Source organism: Echinops telfairi, unplaced genomic scaffold (genome assembly GCF_000313985.2).
Source record: "Echinops telfairi isolate 266 unplaced genomic scaffold, ASM31398v2 ScPeMD7_443;HRSCAF=831, whole genome shotgun sequence".
Lineage (NCBI taxonomy): Eukaryota > Metazoa > Chordata > Mammalia > Afrosoricida > Tenrecidae > Echinops > Echinops telfairi.
In genome coordinates this window covers 70,549,041-70,571,174 of record NW_022104341.1, presented here as the reverse complement: position 1 = coordinate 70,571,174, position 22,134 = coordinate 70,549,041, and the positions used below count along the sequence as shown (strand labels likewise).

The 22,134-nt window shown below is 48.9% G+C and overlaps 1 protein-coding gene across 2 annotated transcripts in view; it reads right to left on the bottom strand.

The window, feature by feature from the left end:
• Window positions 1–22,134, bottom strand: part of PLPP3 (phospholipid phosphatase 3) — an 88,935-nt gene that overhangs the window by 45,018 nt on the left and 21,783 nt on the right. The window contains exons 1-2 of one of the 2 annotated variants that reach the window (XM_045291950.1): window positions 14,260–14,281; window positions 1,530–1,687 (exon numbers count right to left, since the gene is read on the bottom strand). In XM_045291950.1, coding sequence (XP_045147885.1) covers window positions 1,530–1,687; window positions 14,260–14,266 — 165 coding nt within the window. In that variant the 5' untranslated portion in view covers window positions 14,267–14,281. Of the gene's footprint in view, window positions 1–1,529; window positions 1,688–14,259; window positions 14,282–22,134 lie in introns of those variants that run through there. The other variant, XM_045291949.1, reaches the window with a different exon arrangement.

Sequence of the window (22,134 nt, the reverse complement as noted above, 5' to 3'; positions counted from 1 at the left end):
GTTACCACTGCTCGAAGCAATGATGGATTCTGGGAAATTCAGTGAACATTTCCCCGATACACCCCATGTCCTAGATTGAATTGTATGTCCCCCAAATAGATGCCCACTCGGCCAAGCCATGATTCTCACTAGCTTGGTAGTTATAGAATGATGTGGTCATCCCCCACAATGTGATCGGAGGTGATGTCTTCACCTGTAGCCAATCAGCTGTAAAGGAACTAGGGCGAATGCAGCACCTTGACTCGGGTCAGTGCCCTGATCCAATGTAAATAGAGTGCTGTGGAGTCTAGTCTGCACGACCTTTGACCTTATAAGGGTTACAATGAGAGGGAAGTGAGCAGAGAGGGAGGGATCTCAGTACCATCAAGGAAGGGAGCAGAGCCTGTGCTTTAGGCCCAGAGTGCTTAAGCTGAGACTCTCCTAGACCCAGGAGCAGGCTGGTGCCAAGAAACATGGATGTTTCCAAGGAACACCAGACTCACAGATGTTGAAAGGAGACAGGGACCATTCCCCGGAACCAACACAAGGGGAAAGCCTTTCCTTAGCGCTGGCGCTCTGAATTCAGACTTGTAGCTATCCTCCTACACCGTGAGAGAATAAATCTGTTTGCTAACGCCATGCAGTTGTGGTATCTCTGTTCCGACAGCACTGGGTAACAAACACACTGAGTGAAGACAACGTCCTTTATGGGAAGCATCGACAGAAGTCTGCAGTTCACAGCTGTGTGATTATGGGTAGCTTGCAAAGATATTTCAATAGCCATGACCTCTTTTCTTACTCACTGCAATACTGGGCAGAAAGATGGTCATCCTTGTTTCTCAACATGTCCAGTTGTCAGGGGCAAGGGCATTCAATGACCTCTAAACATGTCCAGTTTCTAAACATGTCCAGTTGTCAGGGGCAAGGGCATTCAATGACCTCTGACCTCTGGCATTCAATGACCTCTAGACCTCTAGATCGAGGTCTAGAACCTCGATCCTGGGATTCCTACATTCTTTTCTCCGAGACCTCACAGCCACTGGGCAAGAGGTAAATGAGCACCGTGCCAGAGATGGTCGATGGCACCTCACTGTTCCAGCAGCACAGCGAGGGTGTGGGAAAACACAAAAAACACCCGTAACTGCTGCCAAGGCATCACCCTTCTCGGGGGCTCTGGGCTTAGGCGCTGAGGAAAGCGACCAGGTTCAGAACCCAGCTCTACCACTGATTAACCGAGTGGCCTTGGGCAAGTTGTTTTCACCCTGTGAACCACGATTTCTTAATCTGAGAAGGCAATCACGGGGTCTGTACTTTATGGATTTTTGCGAGGGTGTGAGTGAAGAAAATATTTGAGAAGGGTGCTTGGCAAGTATCAATTTCATGGTCACCGCTGGCGCTTGGTAAGGGCAGTCGCTACATGAAACGAATCATGTTAATCAGATGGAGCTCTGGACACTGGATCTGTTGGAGCCAGTGCTGACAGACGTGTGTGTTCTGGATCCGGAGGGGAGGGCAGATAGGACGGGGCATGGCACAGCGGGGGCCCTTACCGCGAGGATGGCGATGACAATCCCCACGGCGCACAGCACGGCATCGTTGATCGTCTCGCCGGTTTTCAGCGGGTACTTGATGCTCTCATCACTGCAGTAAAACCCTCGGTGGTAAGGCTTGATGGCGCTTGACTCGATGATGAGGAAGGGCAGGCCGGCTGGTCAAGGACGAGCCATTGCGTGTCAGAGAAAGGGAGAACAGAGAGGAAAAGGTCAGTGCCAGGAGGCCAAGGCTCACCCCACAACACAACGTTGACAGACGGCCCCCGAAACCAACCCACCGCCATGGAGGTGACTCCAGCTCACGGTAGCTCAGTGTTGACGGGCCTCAGGGTTCCCAGGATGGTAAAATTTCACTGGAAAAGACAGTTTCATCTTTCCCCCCCAGAAGCAGCTGATGGGTTTGAACAGCTAACCTTGGGGTTAGCAGCCCAACGTGGAGTCCATGATGCCAGCAGGACTCCTCAGAAACACAGAAATCGGTACTAAGTGTCCTCATTGGCAGCTGCTACAGCCTACAGAGGGCATTTATGACCTCCCTCCCTTTGTTCCTCTCCTCACCACTAAAAGGAAAGTGGAGCCCGGGAAGCACAAGCTCAGCGCTTGTAAGGTTGGTGGTTCAGGCCCGCAAGCTGCACCATGAGAGACAAGTTCTGATCATCTGCTGCTAACATCATTTCTGCCAAGGAGACCCTACGAGTTAGTCCTACTGGGTCTTAGAGGGTCACTCTAATTCAGAATTGACAGCACACAACAACACTCGTAGGAGAGTAGCACTGTCCTCTTTTATGGGGGGGTTCCGCGAGGAGGAATGGCTGGTTCAAGAACATTCAGGAGCATCTGCACTGCCTACAACACACTGCCAGCGTCCAATGGAGAGTGACTGTTCATGTACGCTCAATCCGATTTCATGACAGTCATTATTTCATTTCTCCAAATGCATTCATTTCGTTGGGGCCGGACCCCTCGTCTTGGTAAAGCCCCCTTTGAGAAGCTCACCCTTAGGGTCTGCTGCCTGGAACAGGGAAGCCCTAGGACTCAGAGAGCCTATTTGTGAACGTCACATCTGCCATCTCCTCGCTCTGTGCACTCGTTCCCTCTCACTCCTTCTACACCGCCTCGGCTTCCTTAACTGTGAAGTTAAGTCATGACTAGGACTAAAGGAGACGAAACGCCTCAAGGATTTCCCCCGGGACTGCTCGACGGATGCCGCCCTGCCCATCCTTCTCAAACACTAAGCCAGGGAAACAGCTAAGTTTGACCCTGCTGCCTGGAGACCTGGAGTGGAGCCCAAGGGCACCCAGGGGCACCGGCAGCAGCTGCTGGTTATCACCGGCCAGTTCAGACGCCATGCTCTCAAAGGTCAGGACAAACACATGCCATCACTTGCCAGGAAAGCCTGAAGCCAAAGGCCAAGGCTCTCTCGAACTACTGGGCAAGCCTCCCAATGAAGGTCTTCTGGCCCCGTCTTACACACACACACACACAAAAACACACACACAGTTCACACCCTGAAAAAGCACTCTGGCCACAATCATGCCGCTGCCTTACTAAAACGGCAAGTGCCCCAGTGGTTCCCCATTGCCCAGGATGAGTGAAAAATCCCTGAGTATGGCTTCCTGCGTTCTCTGAGATGCAGCTCTCTCCCCCTCCTATCTACTTTCGTGGTCTGCTATCCCCTTTTCCCGCCCTCCAAAGAAAACAGAGGATCTGCTTTGGCTCGTGCTATTCTCAGAATACCCCTTACACCATCTTTGTTCCCCAGGGTCAAGGGCCACGCTCCCATGCCATCCACCATACAAGGTAAAATGCAACACACCAGCTCTGGGCTGGGGAAAAACACAGCACACATCTTGGTACTAGGAAGAAGCCCAACCCACAGGCATAGCCCCGATTCCAACTCATGGCAACCCTACAGGACAGAATCAGCTTCCAAAGTTATAGCTCTTTTTGGAAGCAGGCTGCCTCATCTTGGTCCTAGCGAGCAGCTGGTGAGTTCAAACTGCTGACCTTTCCATTTGTAGCTAGGCACTTAACCACTGTCCTATCAGGACTCCTCCAGATACTGAAAATAGTCACCACTGATTATTCACCAAGGTACTTTGTATCAGGTTTGCACTGACTCATGTCAACTCCAAGAGGTTATACAGACATGTATGCTTAAAGCACCATTTAAGCACTTCTAGTCCCATCTGCTGCAGCCCGGGCTGGGGTCATGGTTGTGTGTTCGGCTGCTAACCACAAAGCCAGCAGGTTGAAACCACTAGACACTCGGCGGGAGAAAGATGAGGCTTTCTACTTCCATCAAGAGTCATGGTGTCACAAATCCTCGTGTCGCTATGACTGGGAATCGACTTGATGCAATAAACGAGTTTGGTTTGGGGTTTGAGTCCCATCTTAGGAGGAGCCCGGGTACTCCCATTGTGAGGTCCCTGGGTGGCACAAACGGCTCCGACTCAACGACTAACCTCACTCTTGGGGGTTCACACTCGGCCAGCAGCACCACCAGGGAGAGAGCTGGCAAGGGGCCTCCATCAAGATGAAAACCAGAAGAGCCCTATGGGGTAGCTCTGCTCTCTGCACATGCACAGGGCAGCCAGGACCCAGAACCAACTTGATCCCCAGCAGGTTGGTGGTTGTTTTGTTTGGCCCCCGTCCTAGGAGTCCTGGGGGAGATCAATGGTTCATGTGCTCAGCAACTACAGAAAGTCGAAAGTGCAAGTCCAAAAGTCAAAAGTTCAAGTCCACCCCGAGCTCAGAAGAAAGGCCTGGGGGTCTAATTCGGGAAAAGGAACCCCTGAAAACCCGACGTTGTCGTAGCAAACTTTTGTGCCGTCATGTGGAGAGGACATAGTTAGCTTTCTCGCGTCTCACAACCCACTCCCCTCCCAGATGTCTAAATCCTTCCTTTCGCTTTGCAAATTGGTTTCATACAAATATGAATTTCATTAGCTGAAAACGTCCATGATACACGATGGCTTAACAGATAACAACTCTATGCTCGTGTTTCCTCCCAAAAGAATTATATTCCTATCACGTTGCTCCAAGCCCCAGACTGCCTCTAAAAGCTGTACCATAAACTCCACAATTTTTCAATTACTTTTGGTCCAGACCGGCAACAATAAAAATGCTTAACTTAAAAAAAAAAAAAAGTAAGTGTATTTATATATCACCGTGCATACACACGTGAATTTATTTGGTTTTATTCTTGGGATTTATTTGAATTCCCCGGCTATTTATTTTGCGACCCCCTAACTGCTTCCTGCCAGAACAACAATTTACTTTATCAAATTCATGCCGGTGCTTTGAAAAGAAAGAGCAGCGGCAGCCCAAGGTATTGTGCCTGACCTTCACAAAGTAAACACGGAGGGCCCAGGAAGGTAAGGAACAGCCCTGAGCTCCGGAAAGCAGGCCTCGAATGAAGCTCGGGGGTGGAGGAGGGCGGTGGATCACCGCTCTGGCTTAGATACGGCAGCTGGTCTTTTGGGGGTTGGTGGCACTGGGAGAGACTAGATAGGGACCACAGCCATCTTCATTCCACAGCCTAAACATTGTGAACTGTGGCCAAGTTGGCTACGCAAAGCAGCAGAGCAGCCAGCAGCACCAGATTAATTGTCTACTTTTAAAGTTCCACACACTGTGATGCAACCACTCGGCTTTTTTGACACCCAGCTCACCGCAGCCTCTGTGGTGCCTAAGAGCCAAAGCGTTGCTAATAAACTCAGGGAGAGAACAGACCCCGGCTTCCTTGCGCTTGTGCGAGGCCTCCAGCTCTTATTTTTAATAGTGTTCACAGGATAAACCTGTAAAACACATGTTTCTAAGGACAATAAAACACATATAAAAGAGCTTTGTAGTTAGACCCAGTAAGCAGTGGCTGCCAAGCTGGCTGACTCAGGGCAAGCCTGTCAATCAGGGTAGGGCTGTGTGCCACCAACTTTTCCGTGTGTGTGTGTGTGTGTGTGTGTGTAATTACCAGGCCTTTCTTCCAAGGCACCCCTAAAAAGTGTGTGTGTGTGTGTGTGTGTGTGTGTGTGTGTGTGAGTGATTACCAGGCCTTTCTTCCAAGACACCCCTAAAAGGACTCAACTTCCCCCACCCCTTCCACCTATCTTCCAGTTAGCAGTTTACAGATGTGGGTCAATGACCTGAACTCTGTTTCCTGCTAGTCATGGGAGGAAATCCACATCTCAGCCTCTGCCCTCCCTCCTCTGTTCAGTGGGAAGAATGAAATCTGATTTGGGTGACGTAACAAGTGCGTGTATTCTTCCAACCACCAATTCAGCGGGTCCTCATTGAGTCTTAACGCCGTGCACAACAGATGAGGGAAGTAGAGATGACCCAGAACATACCCTCAGGCTACTTACAGTCTAGAGGAGAATCTACAAGGGGAATCAAGTAAGGTCCAGGTCAGAAGTGGCTTCTGTTAAAAAAAAAAAAAATCAAGGCAAACTCCCCGGGGTCATCCTGGCAGGCATTGGTGCACACTGTCACACTCAATAATCCTATCAGGTGTGTGTGTGTGTGTGTGTGGGGGGGGGTGTTCCAACTGAGAGCGCGTCAAGAAAGAAACTCGTCTGGTCAGCCCCTTTGCCCTCTTCCAACCGGGGAACAATGCCAGTGCTGTTGCGTTTTTGCTGGCCTAAGGCGTGGGGAAGGTTTCCGGTCCTTATGATGTGAATAAAGACCACAAACAGGCAAGAACTTGGATCAGACTATCTTCTGTTTATTTTCTTGAAAGGCATGAAGATAGCATTTAGAAAACCCAAAGGCTTTTGCTGCCTCTCCTACAAACTTGTGGTATGATTGGGGGTGATGCCAATCAAATCTTGACTTCGCTCCCAGAGAGAGTAGCCTCAGATCCCCTTCGGTTCATGTGAAAAGCGGCAACATTCCCCCGTGGGTGGGCAGCTAGTGCTCAAGTGACATGACACCCAGGCTCCGCCTCGCCAGCACTCAGAAGAGGCCATGTTCATCCAAATCAAGGCCTCCATTCCCATCAATGGCGCCATCTTTGTTACCAATCACAGCTCTCAATGTCAACTCACAGTGACCCGACAGGACAGGGCAGAACTGACCCTGTGAGTTTCCAAGGCTGTAATTCCCTAGGGGAGTAGAAAACCCGTCTTTCTTCCTTGGAGCGGCTGGTGGTTTCGAACTGCTGACCTTGCAGTTAGCAGCCCAACTTGTAACCACTATGTCACCATCAGGGCTCCTATCAACCCTTATAGCACGTATCATTCCATCTTAAAATCATCGGCGCTAGCCACTGAGATCTCAAGGAACGTACGTCATAGCAGCTGTTCTCACGAAGCTCATCCTATTTTAAGGAAGCCAAATGTGCTGCTACCTTCCTAATGTGTCAACTGATGTATGCATGAAGTCCCGTCCCCACCCCCACCTTCCCCGCCCTCAACCCCCCCCAAAAACCTCATTGCCATCGAATCGATGCCAACTCATCGAGACCCTTTAGGGCAGGGAAGAAGTGCCCCACCTACCCACCCACCCTCCCCGCCAGACCTCTCAGTTTCTGAGACTAGAACTCTAGGTGGGTAGAAAGCCCTGTCTTTCTCCAGGAGTGGCTGATGGTTTTGGACTTCAGACCATGTGGATTGCAGCCCTATGAGGAACCTCTCCCACTGCCACCAAGGCTGTTTTACAGGTTCAAACAGACTAGCAACGGTTCTCAACCTGGGGGCCAGGCGACTCTTTCACAGGGGTTGCCCGATTCATAACAGTAGCAAAATGACCGTTATGAAGCAGCAACGAAAATAATTTTGAGTGGGGGGGAACTGAGGAACTGTATTAAAGGGTCTTGGCATTAGGAGGGTTGAGAACCACACGACTAGAGTGTATTGCCAAAGTCACGCTGCAAGGAGCTGGATAGGGTGCAACGGACCTGCCGCTAAACCTGCGTAGTTTCTAAAGGAACTCGGTCAGTGAACAGAGGAGGAGTGAGGGTGGTGAAGCAATGTAGGGAAGCCCAGCAATTCTCACGGCCGTGGAGGGGCCTGGGGGACGGCTGTGTCTGGAAGAGTCCAGGCAATGACACTGGCCAAAGTTCACTGAACGTTTACCAGGCATCACACTCGTGCGGTGTCTAATTAAAAGACCTGGAGCCAACACCCTGGAATTTAGATTAATCTATACTAGAGGGGCAATACAAATAGTTGGCCATGTTGGATCAGGAGGCTGGGTGGGGGGGCGCATGTGCGTACACCCACACCCCTATATGGTAGTCTAGCTCAGACTCAAGCATTTCTCTTTCTTGTAATCTGTGATCAATGACCTTCCTGTGCCTTCGGGGACCTCTGGGGCTGTTTAGGCTGTAGAGGAGGCGAAATACGAACTGACGAACAAACACTTAATGGGCAGAAAATCAAAGCGTGAAGAAAGGCCCCTGTGTTGGGTTCAGGGCTTTGAAACTTTTCAGGCTTTGAAAAACTAACACTTGAGCAGGTTGGGCGGTTTGGGGGTGGGGTGTAAAAAAACACAGGCTAAGTTTCCATGGCCCACCCATCGATAAAGTCACGTGGGAAGTGTTACCAATGTGACCCAGCCCCAAAGCTCCACTCCCTTCGGGCACAGCTTCACATTTGCACAAAGGAAACACAACCCACTTTTCTCAAAGTGTTTTTTAGAAAGCCTGAGGTGGGGGAATGGGGAGGAGGGCTGCAGAGGTGAACCAGAAATCCTCGCCCGGATGCATGTTCAAAATCGGAGCCTCAGGGAGTGGTTTCCCCTCTCACTGAAACACCAAGCCCTGCCCATGCCTTTCCCAGTTGTCTGATTTCCCACGGAAGCTGAGGTGTGTTGTCCTTAGAACATGAAAACCCACGATCTGCCAGAGTAATAAGTAAATGAACATCAGCAGAAAGTCCACCGAGCTCCTTGCAAACTACTACTGGATGCGGCATGTGTGCATAGATCCGCAGCAGTTGTTATCGGGTAACGCCCGATTTCCACTCAGCGGCCCCGTGTGCCTGTGCAGAACCGCTCCACAGGTGGGAATCTTTACAGTAGCAGATCGCCAGGTCTGACTCTCATGGACCCAAGAGGGAAGTCAATTAGAAATCCCAACATTTCCATTAGCAACTGAGCAACGAACTATTGTTACCCACTGGGCTCTCAAATCACACACCCGTCATCTGTCACGGGGACAATGGTAGGGACTTATACATCTCTTACAGGATGTCCTTCTACGGGAAAAAGGACACAACGCCTGGAAGGATTGACAGAGCGGCTGCAGCAGGGGCTGAAAGCTACCGAGGGGGAGGATGGTGCCGGGCGGGAGGTGCTCCATCCCATTGCACACCGGTCACTTTGACTCGCACTCGACAGCACCTCACATCAGCACTCGCAGTGGTTACCAGGTCAGTACTTTAGAAAGGGGAAAAAAGCAAACAACACAATCCCTGAGGCTTAGGTCACCCAAAGTGCAGAGTCTGGCATATGGCACCAATTTGCGCGCGATGTGAGAAACGGCTCTGCCGCCCTGAGCCTCTGACTCCAAGGGGGTTACCCTCGGGTCCGGAATCCATTTATTTCATCTCGACAACAGCAGCAAAAAACCAAGTGGTAGTAGCTTCATCTACACTCAACGGACAACGGCGGTTGGAAGCCTTGTGGCTTCTCCCAAGTCTCCATGGGAGAAAATAAGGTCCCTGGGATTTGAACCCATGTCTAGTCTTCCTTTGCGCTCGCGTTTTCCCACTCCGTGAGCTGACTGTGCCGTTCTTTATAAATGCACTCTCTGTGGAAATATGACCCAGGGTTTTTTTTGGTTTTTTTTTTTAATCACTTAAGGTCAGCATGGTCAGCCCAACTACTACTTAGAGGTTCAAAACACAAATATTGATGTTGCTTGTAAGTGACAGGGTTTCTATTTAAAGTAATTAATTGCTACTGGGCTTGAAAGTGCGTAAACTTTCTTGGGTTTACGACACTTGTCCAGATTTTGAGTCTGGACACAATCCAGATGAGACAAAGCGAGGTTTACTCTGCAGGCGTTTCCCCACCTCTGGAACAGGCTGCCATGGGAAACACGCAGCATTCGGGGGTCAGGGGTTTTCCCTGACAAATGCTCATTCTTCAGGACTGGAAGCTCCGGGCTCTTTCTGCACACAAGCCCAAAGCAGCCGCACCACGGAGACGGTGAGCTGATGGCAGATCCAGGCACCTAGGGTTCCTGACCCTCGGCCTAAGGCTCCAAGGGAGTGTCGCACACCCGTGAGGTGCTGGGGACACTAGGATGAACAATGTACCGGACTGCTTCTGGCTTCCCTCGCAGCTTTCAGGGCAAAGAGAAGTTCAGTGTGTCTTAATCACGGTGTGAAAAAGTGCTTTCTTCTATAAAAGTGCTTCCAATGAAAACATTTTATTCTTTCAAGTAATCAGTATCTGGCTGTTTGGGCCATTGGGGTTGGTTTTTTAAAAAGGGGGTTGCCACATTCACCAATGATGAAAAAACAAACAGGCCTATGATCCCTGGTTCATAGCTCTCTTACCTCTCATTGGGCGGGCTCCAGATCTCTTTCATCGCCTATATTTCAAACGAGATATTTCTAGTGATAATTAACTACCAGAGCCAAGAGGACTAACAATCCTCCACTGCAGCTAAATCTCTGAGTCCCTTCCCCATCACCCTTCCCCCCTTTGGTCTCTCTTTGCAAAAAGGATAGGAGTAAATATGCTGTGTCTGCGAGGCACCAGGGACTTAAATATATCACCTGATTTCCCTCCCACGCAAATCCTCCAAATTCTTAGCATACAGCCAGAGAACCAATGGCCAGAGGACTGAATAGTATCTCATGAAGAAAAAGCTTCAGGGTCCACCTTCCTGATAAGACACATACATAACCAGGCCATGGGAACTCAGAAATGTGGCCGGTTACCCTTTCTTGTGAAGCACACGTGGATGTATCTGCACAGAAACTCACAACCTAGAAAGTCGGCGACTATGTTCTGGAAAAGGCTCTGTTGGTCTGGAACAAGGAGAGAGGAGGAGATGGATTTGACAGGCGCAGGCACTCTCCACCCCACTATCCTTTCTGCTCCAAAGGTGCTCACCGGTCACATGGCTGCCCCAGTGAAGCCATAGCAAGAATCCTACTTTGCTGTGTGCTTACACAAATGATCATACTTACAGTCACCACGCTGCCAGACGTTTCTATCATCGCGTTTGTTGGAAGCTGGTCTTCTTGGTAGGTAGTTAGGTACCACAAAGTTGCTTCTGACTCACAGTGGGACCCAATGTACAAAAGAACAAAACAATGCTCATTCTTCCATCACCCTCACACTTGTCATGTGTGAGCCCACTGTGGCAACCACTGTCCGTCTTGCTGAGGGTCTTCCTGTGTCACAGATCCCCTACTTTACCACGCTTGATGACCCTTTTCAGGAACGGGTCTCTCCTGATTACACGACCGAAGTACCTACAGCACAGGTGATGGCGTCCCACCTTGCTATTTTCAGTGGCAGTCTATGTCAACTTGCACCCGTGTGAATGTGTAGGGAGGAAATCCAACCAATTCAATGATGCACCCTTGAAGGCATGGCCATTTTATAAAAGAGATCCTAGGGAATTCTCCTTCCTCTCCGGCTCTGTGCGTTCCCCTTTGCTGGGACTGTGTGTCTGCATCGGGGGGTGGCCCCACGTGGGCTGCTGACCCTGGGAAGCAAACTGGGAGCTGTTGGTGTCCTAGCATGTTTCTACTGACCACACAACTCAGCACCCACTGGCCTGGGCCTGTTTCACATTTCTGGCATTGACCTGCAACTACATGAATCTGTAGAGGACTCTGGCTAGACTCATGGACTTGACTTGGATGCCTCCTTTATAAAAAATTACTTCTTGATATATACAGTTATTTCTTATACATATATGAGTGCCACTGGTTTGGTTTTGTTAGACAACTGGCCTAACACAACTTCTAAAGAGCCTTTGGGCCGAGCTACAGCTTAAAGTACGGACTACATACAATAATCCTACGCGGGAGCAAGAAACGTGATAAGTGAAAAACCAAACCAAACCCTGCAGTTGTCAGGGAATGCATTTTGCTTACATCTACAATCAGCCCCTTCAGAAATAGCAGGAGAGAAATCAACTCCACTACTGCAGTGGGCAAATCTGCAGCAAGAGAGCTCCGGAAAGTGTTAAAAAGCAAAGGCGGCACTTTGAAGACTAAGATGTGCCTGAGCGCAGCCGAGGTATTTTCAATCTTGCTCATGGAATTCTTCAACATTGCCACTTTAGGCTTGAATTTCTTCTTCAGTTCTTTCAGCTTGAAACCCGTTGAGAATGTTTCCTCTCGTCTGGTTTTCTAACTGCAGGTCTTTGCATTCTCCTGTGTTCCCCAACCACCCCTCCACTTGAAATCTCCTGTTCATCTCTTCCATTTCATTTCTCCCATTCCCTTTAGTTGCTCTACGTTCCCAAGCAATGTCGCCATCTCCTCTAACATCACCTTGACCATTTTCTCTCTCTCTCTCTCTCTCTCTCTCTCTCTCTCTCGCCATCTCCTCTAACATCCACCTTGACCATTTTTTCCTTCCCTCTCCCTCTCTCTCTCTCTCCATCTCCTCTAACATCTACCTTGACCATTTTTTCCTGCCCTCTCTCTAATGACCTGTATGATGCCCATGCTGTCATCTCTCAGCTCATCTTTCATCGTTAGTGTTCAAGGCGGCCAGGCTATTCTTGAGATGACCTCTAAAATCAGGTGGGAGATACTCAAGGTTGTATCTTGGCTCTCATGCACTTGCTTTATTTTCCTTCATCTTCCACGTGAACTCTTACATGTTTAATTGATCGTCTGTCTGTCCAGCAGTTGGCCCTGGACTTATCATAACTAATGATATTAAAGTTCTCCGTCATCTTTTTCCACAGATGATGTCGATCTGCTCCTGGATATTCCATTTGGCAAGGTCCCTGTGGATAGTTGCAGCTGATGTTGCTGAAAAAACGGTGCTTATAATAAAGAAATCATTGGTCTTGTGAAATTCTGTTATTCAATCTCCAGTGGTTTCTATCGCCATACCATATTCTCCAACCACGGATCATGCCTTTCTGTATCCAACTTTCCCATGCCAGTCACAAATGATGCTAATTGTGATGTAATTGTATGTGTGATCAACCTCTGCCTGCAGAAGTTGATATAAATCTACAAGTTTTCCATCTTTGGCACTAGCGGCAATTGCATAAATCTAAATAGTAGTAGTATTAACCGGTCTTTATTGTAGGCATGCTTAACACTGACAAATCATTGTTTCAGGGCAGACCTTGAAAGTTGGTTTATTTGGGTTTTTTTGGGACGATTTAGTAAGATGTCACTCCTCTTCGATTTGTCAACTCCAAATTGTGGACCATAGACTTGTCTGATTCAAAATGATCAACAACACTCCATTTCAGCATGCCAGTGCCTAGGCTGTCTGAAGATAGACATCAATTTTTGACAACTTCCAATATTCCTTGACTCACCCTTCGCACGTTCCACATTCTGATTATGAAGGAATGCCTGCAGCTGTTTCTTCTCAAGCCCAGTCAGGCCGCATCAGCAAATGAAGGGCCTGAAAGCTTTACTCCATCAACATCATGAAAGGTCAGCTCCACTTTGAGAGGCAGCTCTTCTTCCTCAGTTGTATTTTGAGTGCCTTTTAACCTGAAGGTAGAAAGTGCCGGCTGGCAAAGTCCTAGTCATTCATCAGGAATTAAACCTCTCTTCTATGAAAGACCCACTTACTACGTGACCCCTTGTGGCTGGATCAGTTGCTCCTTTCTTTGTTCCAACTTATCCATTAACTACTGAGTCAGGCAGACAGGACTTCCCATGCCATCTCTATCACCTGCTGCTACGCTTGCTGTGTGACCTTGGCCTCTCTGATCTTCATCTTCATCAGCCTACAATTGGACTTTGCACAATGGTGCCTAGCGCATAGAGTTGCCAGTGAGGTCTAATGAGACATAGTTTACAATGTATCCAGCAATTTCCTGGCTCAGTAGATGACAGTTCATCCTCTCCCATGTGGCAGAAAGACAATGAAAGTTTTGAAGCAAGGGTAAAACTCAAGCAGTGGATCTACCAGGCACTCCCCAAATGCAATCTGATCACAAGGGGAAGGCATGATTATAAAACACTGTCATTTAAAAAAAAAGCTGTCGTTCTAGGGATGGCTTTAGCTTATGTAAACACATGTGGCTTTGACTTTGCACCCTGACTCAGGGAAGAAATACCGCAACAAGAACCCTGCCATCATACATGTTCAAAAGATCACATGAGGCTACAAGTGAGGCAAATCTAAGAGTGGAGAAATCATTTCTTTTTAATTTTCCAATAGTTAAACATGCATCTGTGAGCATAAGTGCTACCACCCAACCCGTGATTCCCAGGTACACATAAAACACAATATTGACGTAGCAGTAAAATAAACATGTGGACTGGCAGAACATCAGGCACCTGGGAGTGGGGGTGAAAGTTTCAGATGGTGCAAGGGCAAGACTAGATCCAGACAACAAGCCGAAAGTGAAGGGTTGACGCCTGATTGGAGAACCCATGAGAACAAAATCATGTTGCAAAACAGCCCAAGGTATCAGGGCACTCCAAGCTACACAGACCAACCTCAGGGTTAAGGGTCACAAATTATCACCATACAGTCAAATCCGGCCTTTGTTTGGCCCGCCAGGGTTTAACATGTTTAAAACTAGTTGCTAACATTTAATAAGAAGTCTCACATAACATGCAAGTTTCCAGCTTCTCTCAGAAAATCAGCAGTGCGGTCCGTGACAGCGGGCACCTTGCTTCGGATGGAGGCCAGATTCTCCAGGGAACCTCGTCCTTAATTTCTCTCTGTCACAAAGGCTGCATGTCAGTTTCCATTCAGGTTGAAACATTCCATTTTCTTATACCTGGCTTACTGGAGTTGTTGGTGTTAACCACTTGGCCCAGCAGATATTTGACTTTCTTCACTAGGAGCCCTGATGGTGTCGTGGTTACAGGTTGGACTGCGATCCGCATGGTAGGCAGTTCGAAACCACCAGCAGTTCCAAGGGAGCGAAACTGGGCTTTCTGCTCCCACAGTTACGGTCTCGGAAACCCACGGGGGGTCGCTATGAGTCAGCCTTGGCTCAATGGCAGTGAGTCTGGTTATTTTGGTCACTCATGCTCTAAAGAGCCCTCGTGGCACAGTGACTGAATGCTCAGCTGCTAACCAAAGTCACTGCGGCAGTGACATAGCTGGTGTCCACTTGAGAATATTAAGAGTGAAGGGATGCAGTTTAGCCTGTCAATCAGGTCACAGCTTAATGACCTCATTTGGAAGTGCAATGGAGATAAATAACTCACTGGAGATCGGACACACTCCCTCTGTGAGACATTCCTGTTGACAAGCACATGGAGCTACACTGATGCAGCCAAAGTCCTGGAACTGGAGGAGCCATGTGGAGACCCACACCAGTGCTGAGATGCTTCCACCACTGAGATGCTTCCACCACCACTGGATCCACAAGACTTTCCACCCCATGGCCTGTGATCTTCCTGCATTCAGCATCATTGCACGATGCGTGAGTCTAAAGAGGAATTTATGGACTAGTATTGCCATATGGGGTAATATCGGATTTTTGGACTTAATCTGGACTGGGCTGGGATGTTTTCTTAATGCACAATTGCTCTTTGATATAAAGTTCTCTCTTACACACACGAGTGTCTCTGGAGGGTTTCTGTAGTCGACCCAGACTAACACAGTCAGCTCTTTGAACCTGCCAGTGATGCAGGGAAGAAAGATGCGTCCTACTCTTTCTGCAAAGACTGGTTGCCTTGGAAACCCCATGGAGCAGCTCTACTCTGTCCCACAGGGTCACTAAGGGTAAGAATGACTTGAAGGCAGGAGGTAATGCTGCTCCAGGTGAACATGGGCACCTTGAATGAAAGAACTCTGGTGGCACTCTAGAGTAAGCATTGGGTTTTTAATCCCAAGGTCAGTGGTTCAAACACAGCTGCCACTCCTCAAGAGATAGATGAGGCTATCCGCTCCCATCAAGATTTGAAGCCTTGTACACAATGTGGGCTCATCATGAGGAGGTCGCATTGACTCAATGGAAGGAGGGGTTGTTTGGTATTGGATGAACTGAGAAAAACAGAAATAACCAACTTTTGATTCAATACTGTCCTCTAAGGTCGCTAACAGTCCCCTTAGATTCAGTAGTGTTGGCTGGAATTCATGTCAACCATCTGCATCAAGGGACAAAATGTTCCCCCGTCTGCTATGCCACCTTCATGATCATTGGTGGGTTTGAGGTCATGGGTGTGGTAACTTCTGACCTTTCTAGTCCTCTGACAGACAATGTTCTGTTGTCATCCCCAGTACTAACTGGCTCATCTTTTTGTAGATCACCAGTCCTTTCTTTCAGTCTGGAAGGGCTACTGCAAACTGTGTACCTGAGTATTTGAAAGACTGGTTTTCTGACACCACTTTCAGCACCATAGAAGCATGCATGTCACCACAGTTTGCCCAAATGACGGGAGTTAGGGGAGTCATATCAATTGTGTGTATGTGTTGGGTGTGTGTGTAATCAACTCGAAGACTAAGCCTCCTATCTACGCTTTCAGTTACAGTGGAACATGTGAGAGCCAGAACTCGAGAGTACTGCCTTGTTTTTACAGATCTCACACCATTAACAGGGTGTGTAGTCTGACCACTTTCACATCGCTTTTCCTGAGGGATAACATGTGAGTTTTCCGTTTCTGACAGGTTTCCGGCTTGTGAGTCCGAGCTTTCGCAGGTTCTAATGCACACGCACACATCCAAGAACTCTAGTAAGACATGGTTACAAGGCAGCTAATAATGTTTCTAATTTAGCTCTAAAGAAACTGAAGCTCAGAAGTTTGGTGATTTGCTAAAGATGACACAGCCAATCAAAGGAGTCAGGACCCCTTACAAGAGTCGCTTTGAATCCACGTAGCTGGTGGTAGACCCAGAATCGTGTCTGCTCTGCTAGCCAGTGAAACGGCGTGCAAGTCTTACTGAATGGTGTTGTTGCTTCAGAACACATGTATCATACAGCTCTGTGTGGCACTAAGTGGCATTATCAGAGAATTCTACTTTTAAAGGCTAGAAAAATTGAAAACAAAAACAGCAGCCTCTTCCTGATAGAATCTCATTATTTGAAAGCCAGGTGAGAAGGCACTTAAGGAATTACGTCCCACCAGATATTTGCTACCATTACAAATCTAAATTGACATAAACACATGCTAGTGATAAAACTTTGGAACTAAAAAAGGTCTGAGATGTCATTTATCCTATTTAATAGATGAAAAGACTGAGACTCTGGCTAGACCAGAGGATGTACACTGGTACAGATAGGAACTGAAAATACAGGGAATCCAGGGCAGATGAGCCCTACAGGACCAGTGGTGTGAGTGGCGAAACAGGGAGGGTAAAGGGAGAGTGGGTTGGAAAGAGGGAACCAATTACAAGGAACTGTGTGTGACCTCCTCCCTGGGGGACAGACAACCGAAAAGTGGGTGAAGGGAGACGTCAGACAGGGCAAGATATGACAAAATACCAACTTATAAACTATCAAGGGCTCATGAGGGAGGGGGGAGCGGGGAGGGAGGGGAAAAATGAGGACCTAATATCGGGAGTTTAAGTGGAGAGAAAATGTTTTGAGAATGATGTACAAATGCGCTTTACACAATAGATGTGTGTATGGATTGCGATAACAGTTGTATGAGCCCCTAATAAAATGTTTAAAAAAAAAAAAGACTGAGACCCACCCCATCCTGGCACTGTAATCACCCCTTTACTGTCTCTCTCCGGTACTGGTCGACTCTTGCTCAGAAAAGGTTTCCTATCTGTTTCAGCTCTGTATCCTCGCCACACAAAAATAATTCCTGGCATTTACTGGGAGCTCAACAAATGTGTATTAAATAAACAAATATTGAAGACTTGGTGCTAGCCCCTAATTAGCTATGTAATCTGGGACATGTCTAAGCTTCAGTTCCCTCAGCTACAAATCCTGCTCCCCCTACCTCCCAACGTTGCTGCAGCAGCATCTGGAACATCCGGGCTAGCTCCACAGAGTATTGTTAAAAGTTCAATAGGGCCTCCATAACCGGTGGACCCCCTTTTCTTCCTTCTAAACTGCGATCTCCCTCATATCTCAAACACTGCTTTCCTAAGAAGTCTCCCAAAGCAAGCACTACCACATACCCATTAATGTCACCAGGAATTCTTTCTAGGGAACCTCAATCAGCATCAAGCCTCCCCTGGCTGGCTGGGCCTGATGACATTTAGGACCCTTGGTCTTCAAAAGCTTGCCAACCGAATTGTTGGCACTATTTGGATGATGCCCTAACAGATGCTGAGGAGGGTGCTGCTCAAAGATCTAGGGGCCGCCACCCCAACCCAGTCCACCTGCCCGATGGTGAATTTAAGGAATCCATTCCGGACCTCTGCCCCAAACAAAGAGCAGAGATTTCAAGAAAGCAACCAGTTTTGCCACACACAAGCTACGTAGTCTTCAGGCAAGCTGTTCGATGTCGGCGTCCCAGCCTGCTCAGCTGTGGAAGGCTAAGCAGCTAATATCCACCTTGAGAGCTCGGAGGATGAACTGCCACGTAGTAGGAGGCATTTAACAAAGATCGGCTCTCCTACTTCCCAGTCCTAAAGTCTACCATCCAGTTGTCTTGTTAACTTAACGGCAATCAACTGGCTTGACAGGTTTCCTACATCAGGTGGCTGGGCTGCCAAGACAGGGCTGTGTCGCCTCAGACAAGGACCGCCACTTGGGTGGAGCAGGACTGGAGCAACGACCCTCCTGCAGGAGCTCGCGCGCCGGGCCAAGCCCCGTCCAGGCCCCCGGCTGCAAAACACAGCAACCTTCTTCAAGGTTGACAGCTGCACCTGCACAAATAATTCAGGGATGTAATTTTGTAACCGAATCCAAGCCCTGAAAACTGAAAAGTTTGAAGTCCAAAATAATCCCTTTGACCTTCTGCCTAAACACTCACTAATCACTCTTTAATTTGTAGTTTATTTCCTCTCTCGATGCTGTCTTTCTGGGCTACGTTTTCATCTTTGATGTGTCCAGGGAGTGACTGGCGTTACACAACACCCGATTAAAGCACCAGTCAACGTCTTCCCAGACCTCCGAGGCTCAGTCCATGCTGCACCGAGTTTCCAAACGGCACCGCTGGCAAGAGACTTAAAGGCTCAGGAGTTTCAGAAAGTAATGCCATGCGGTCCCTGCCCTCCAAGAATGCATACTCTGGGGAAAGCTACCCATAATGCAATCGGACAGGAACTGCCACAGAGACATTTCTGCAGTGCTCTGGGAGAACAGAGCACAGACTCTTCAGCACATGACTCGGGAGCCTGGAGATCCCCCAATACTTGTTTCTTGACTAGATCAGTAAATGTGTGGCAAAAATTCCACGCTGCCATAGGAATGCCAAGGATGTCGTCAGAGCCATACCCCCCAAAATTAAATTCCAGAACTAAGTTTCTCCAGCCATGAAGTTCACAAGACTGCTGCTGTGCTCCATCCTCGCCCTGACTCTACAAGTGCACCTAAGGAAAAATGAGAAGAGTCAGATGAGAAAGCCCATCTAGTCCTGGGGTGTAATGCTGGAAAGAGGTATGCTAAGGGGGAAAGACACTGCTAGTTTTAAAAATTGTTCGATCCAGAACAGCATTTCTTTATTTGGGTAGATGGGTGGGGGAGGTTTCCAGTTTAATCATCACTTAAGATTGAGGTCAAACAAACTAAACTGAAGTCTAACAAAGAAGTTGTGGGGGGTTGGCGTCATTGTATTTTGAGTGTCGGTTTGGGCCAATTGGCGCCTTTCATGGGCGTTTCTGGGGAAACACCAAGGTTGGAGGCTTGACCTCAACCAGAGGTGGCTCGGAAGAAAGGTCCGGCAATCGGCTTCCAAAAGGCCACAAACTTGGAAACCCTGCCCTGAAACATGGGACTGCCCTGAGTTGGCATTGGTTCCATGGCAACTGGTTTGGTTTTGGTTTTGCCTATAGGGTTATGGGAGCCGAGTCAGCCAATACCCTAGAGTAAAATGACTTCCACAAAGCTTTCCCATTGACTGAAGAATCGTGTGCCTGAGAGCAGCGAGTTAACGAAGCTAGCTGGGGAGAACTAGTCCCGAGTCTTGTTAGTGAGTTTGACCAGATGTTTCAAGGGCCTCGTCTGCGGGAGGTATGCAGAGTTCTTCCTGACACACAGGAGGCTGAGTTTCCGTGGCAGGGGTCCTTGAGGAACCGGGACCGTCCCGCCTGCCTCCTGTCCAAGCTGGGATAACTGGAGAGCTACTCACTTTAAGGGAGGCGGCGGCTGACTGGCGAGCTGAGGCCTCAAAATGGGAAGATGCTCATTTACGAGAATAATTATAGAAATACCCTCAAATCTGAAAGGTTTTGGATGCAAATTGAACGACTAGCTCCTCAAGTTCTTTAAAAGAAAAACTGGTGGGTACAAGAAAAAATTTTAAATCACTTAACTGCCAGAGTCCTGGTGACCACAGAGCACTGCCCCTCTGTGGATTTCCCAGACTGTCCATGTGTTTGAGAGGGGAAAGCCTCCCCTGGAGTGGCTGGCGGTTTCAAACTGCTGAACTTGCAGTTAGGAGCGCAATGCATAACCACTATGCCACCAGGGAAGCGGTAAAAATAGAGGGCCGGGCACATGTTGGGGGCAGGCATTAAACTAAGGACCCCTCTAGGTACTTTGTAGCTGTGTCTCCTTATTCTTCCCGGTAATGATCCCTTTCAGGTAAACAGCTGAGGCACAATTTTACCAAGGCTGGAGCTGAAGCCCGAGACAAGGTCATTGAACCTAAGCAACAAAGGAGGCAGTGGTCCCGGATCGGGCTCCCTTAACGAGGTTCTGTACAGCCCCACACACTTTGTCTCGTGATGCTCGTGACTGACAATGAGAAGACCAAAACCCAACCCACTACCATCAAGTCCGTCCTGGCTCACAGTGACTGACCAACCCGAGAGTGGCTTTCGAGGCCTGAAATCTCTCGGGAGCAGAAAGCCTGGTCCTTGTCCTGCACAGCTGGCTGGTGGGTTTGAAGTACTGACCTTGTGGTGGGAGCTGCTAATGAACTGGCCAGCACTCACCCTGTGGAGGGAAACCAGGCACTCTGAGGCCACCCTCCATGGTGCTGGCAGCATTAACAAAATGTGGGCATTCAGAGAGGCATGCTGGAGAACTGGCTGCAGCCATCATCCCGGGAGGCTTGCTCTAGGACCCTGTTGTTCCACAGGGAGGCGGGTCAGCCAAAAATCTCCAGGAAGCCACCGCTCTGGGATGCGTTTTTCAGTTATTGAGAGAAAAGGGTAGTTCTTGGGATGCTTCCCCTTTGGTTCCAGAAGCCGGGCCCTTAATCCTCGCAAAGCAGCAAGGGTCCTGTTTCCTTCAGAGGGACACAATGTCTAGAGTCCTTCTTCCAAATAAAAACAGAAAGAAAAAAAAAAAAAACCTCTCCAACTTCCCCTTTACAGCCTCTCAAAACATCTCAGGAAATGTGGGAATCGGGGAGCGGGTCCAAGTGGGGCTGGGGCTGGCCTCCTCTCCACGGCCCCTCCCATCTTGATCCCACCCACCTGACCCTTCCATTGCCGTAAATTACAAAGCCCCAATGTTCTCTGTGTCCATCTAGCCCTGACATCCAGTCCCCCCGGCCCCCAAAGGGCTAAATGCCAAATAGCTCGATTCCCCTTCACCATGGTACTGCCATGAGAGCTGGTGGTATGCTTGCCTGAGAAAATGGACGGTTTTCACGGACCTCTCGGTTTCCACTACAGCTCTCTCCCTTTATGGAAGTGGGCTTGAAAAAGAAATGGAAGGAGCCCCCACTGGATGCGAACTGGAAAGCGGAGCGAGGAGAGAGAGCAAGGCCCCTGACATTTCTCAAAGGCCTGAGCAAGTCCTGCTCATTGCCCTCGGCCAGCAGACTGGGGCACTCACTCACATGGCCAGTCACAGCCTCCTCTCACAATGGGGACCCTATTGCACACTTGAAAGGGGGGCTGGGGGTGGAGGGGGACACAGGGCTTATTAGCTACAGAGGCAAACTGCTATTTCTGTGCCAGTAGTAAACTGGTTTCACAGCCTGTATCAATCAGGCGAACACCAAGGAAGCTCAAATTGAGTGGTCTGCATTTTGTTGTGTTTCCAGAATGACTTGGAAGCAGGACGCCCAGTCCCTCCCACCCGTGCCAGGTCAGAGCACTGGAGTGCTGCTGTTGTTGGTAGGTGCCACTGAGTCAGCTCAACAAGGCAGAACACTGCCCTCACAATTGTCCTTATGTTTGAGGTCACTGATGGCCACCGTGTCAGCCAGCTCCATCAAGGGTCTTCGTCCCATCACCAGGGTGACACCGGGCCGGGGAATGCGCAGGACCCCGTCTCCCGTCTGCAGAGAAGGAAATGCAGTCTCTATGAGCTGTCGTGAGGCGTTCCCAAGAGGATGGGTTACAAAGGCGAGTCCGGAGCAGGTGCACGCTCATCTTTCTTCCTTCTACCCTTCTAAAGCACGATGGGGTGGGGGATGGATAGAATCCTGGGAATAGCACCAGATCCATGAGAAAT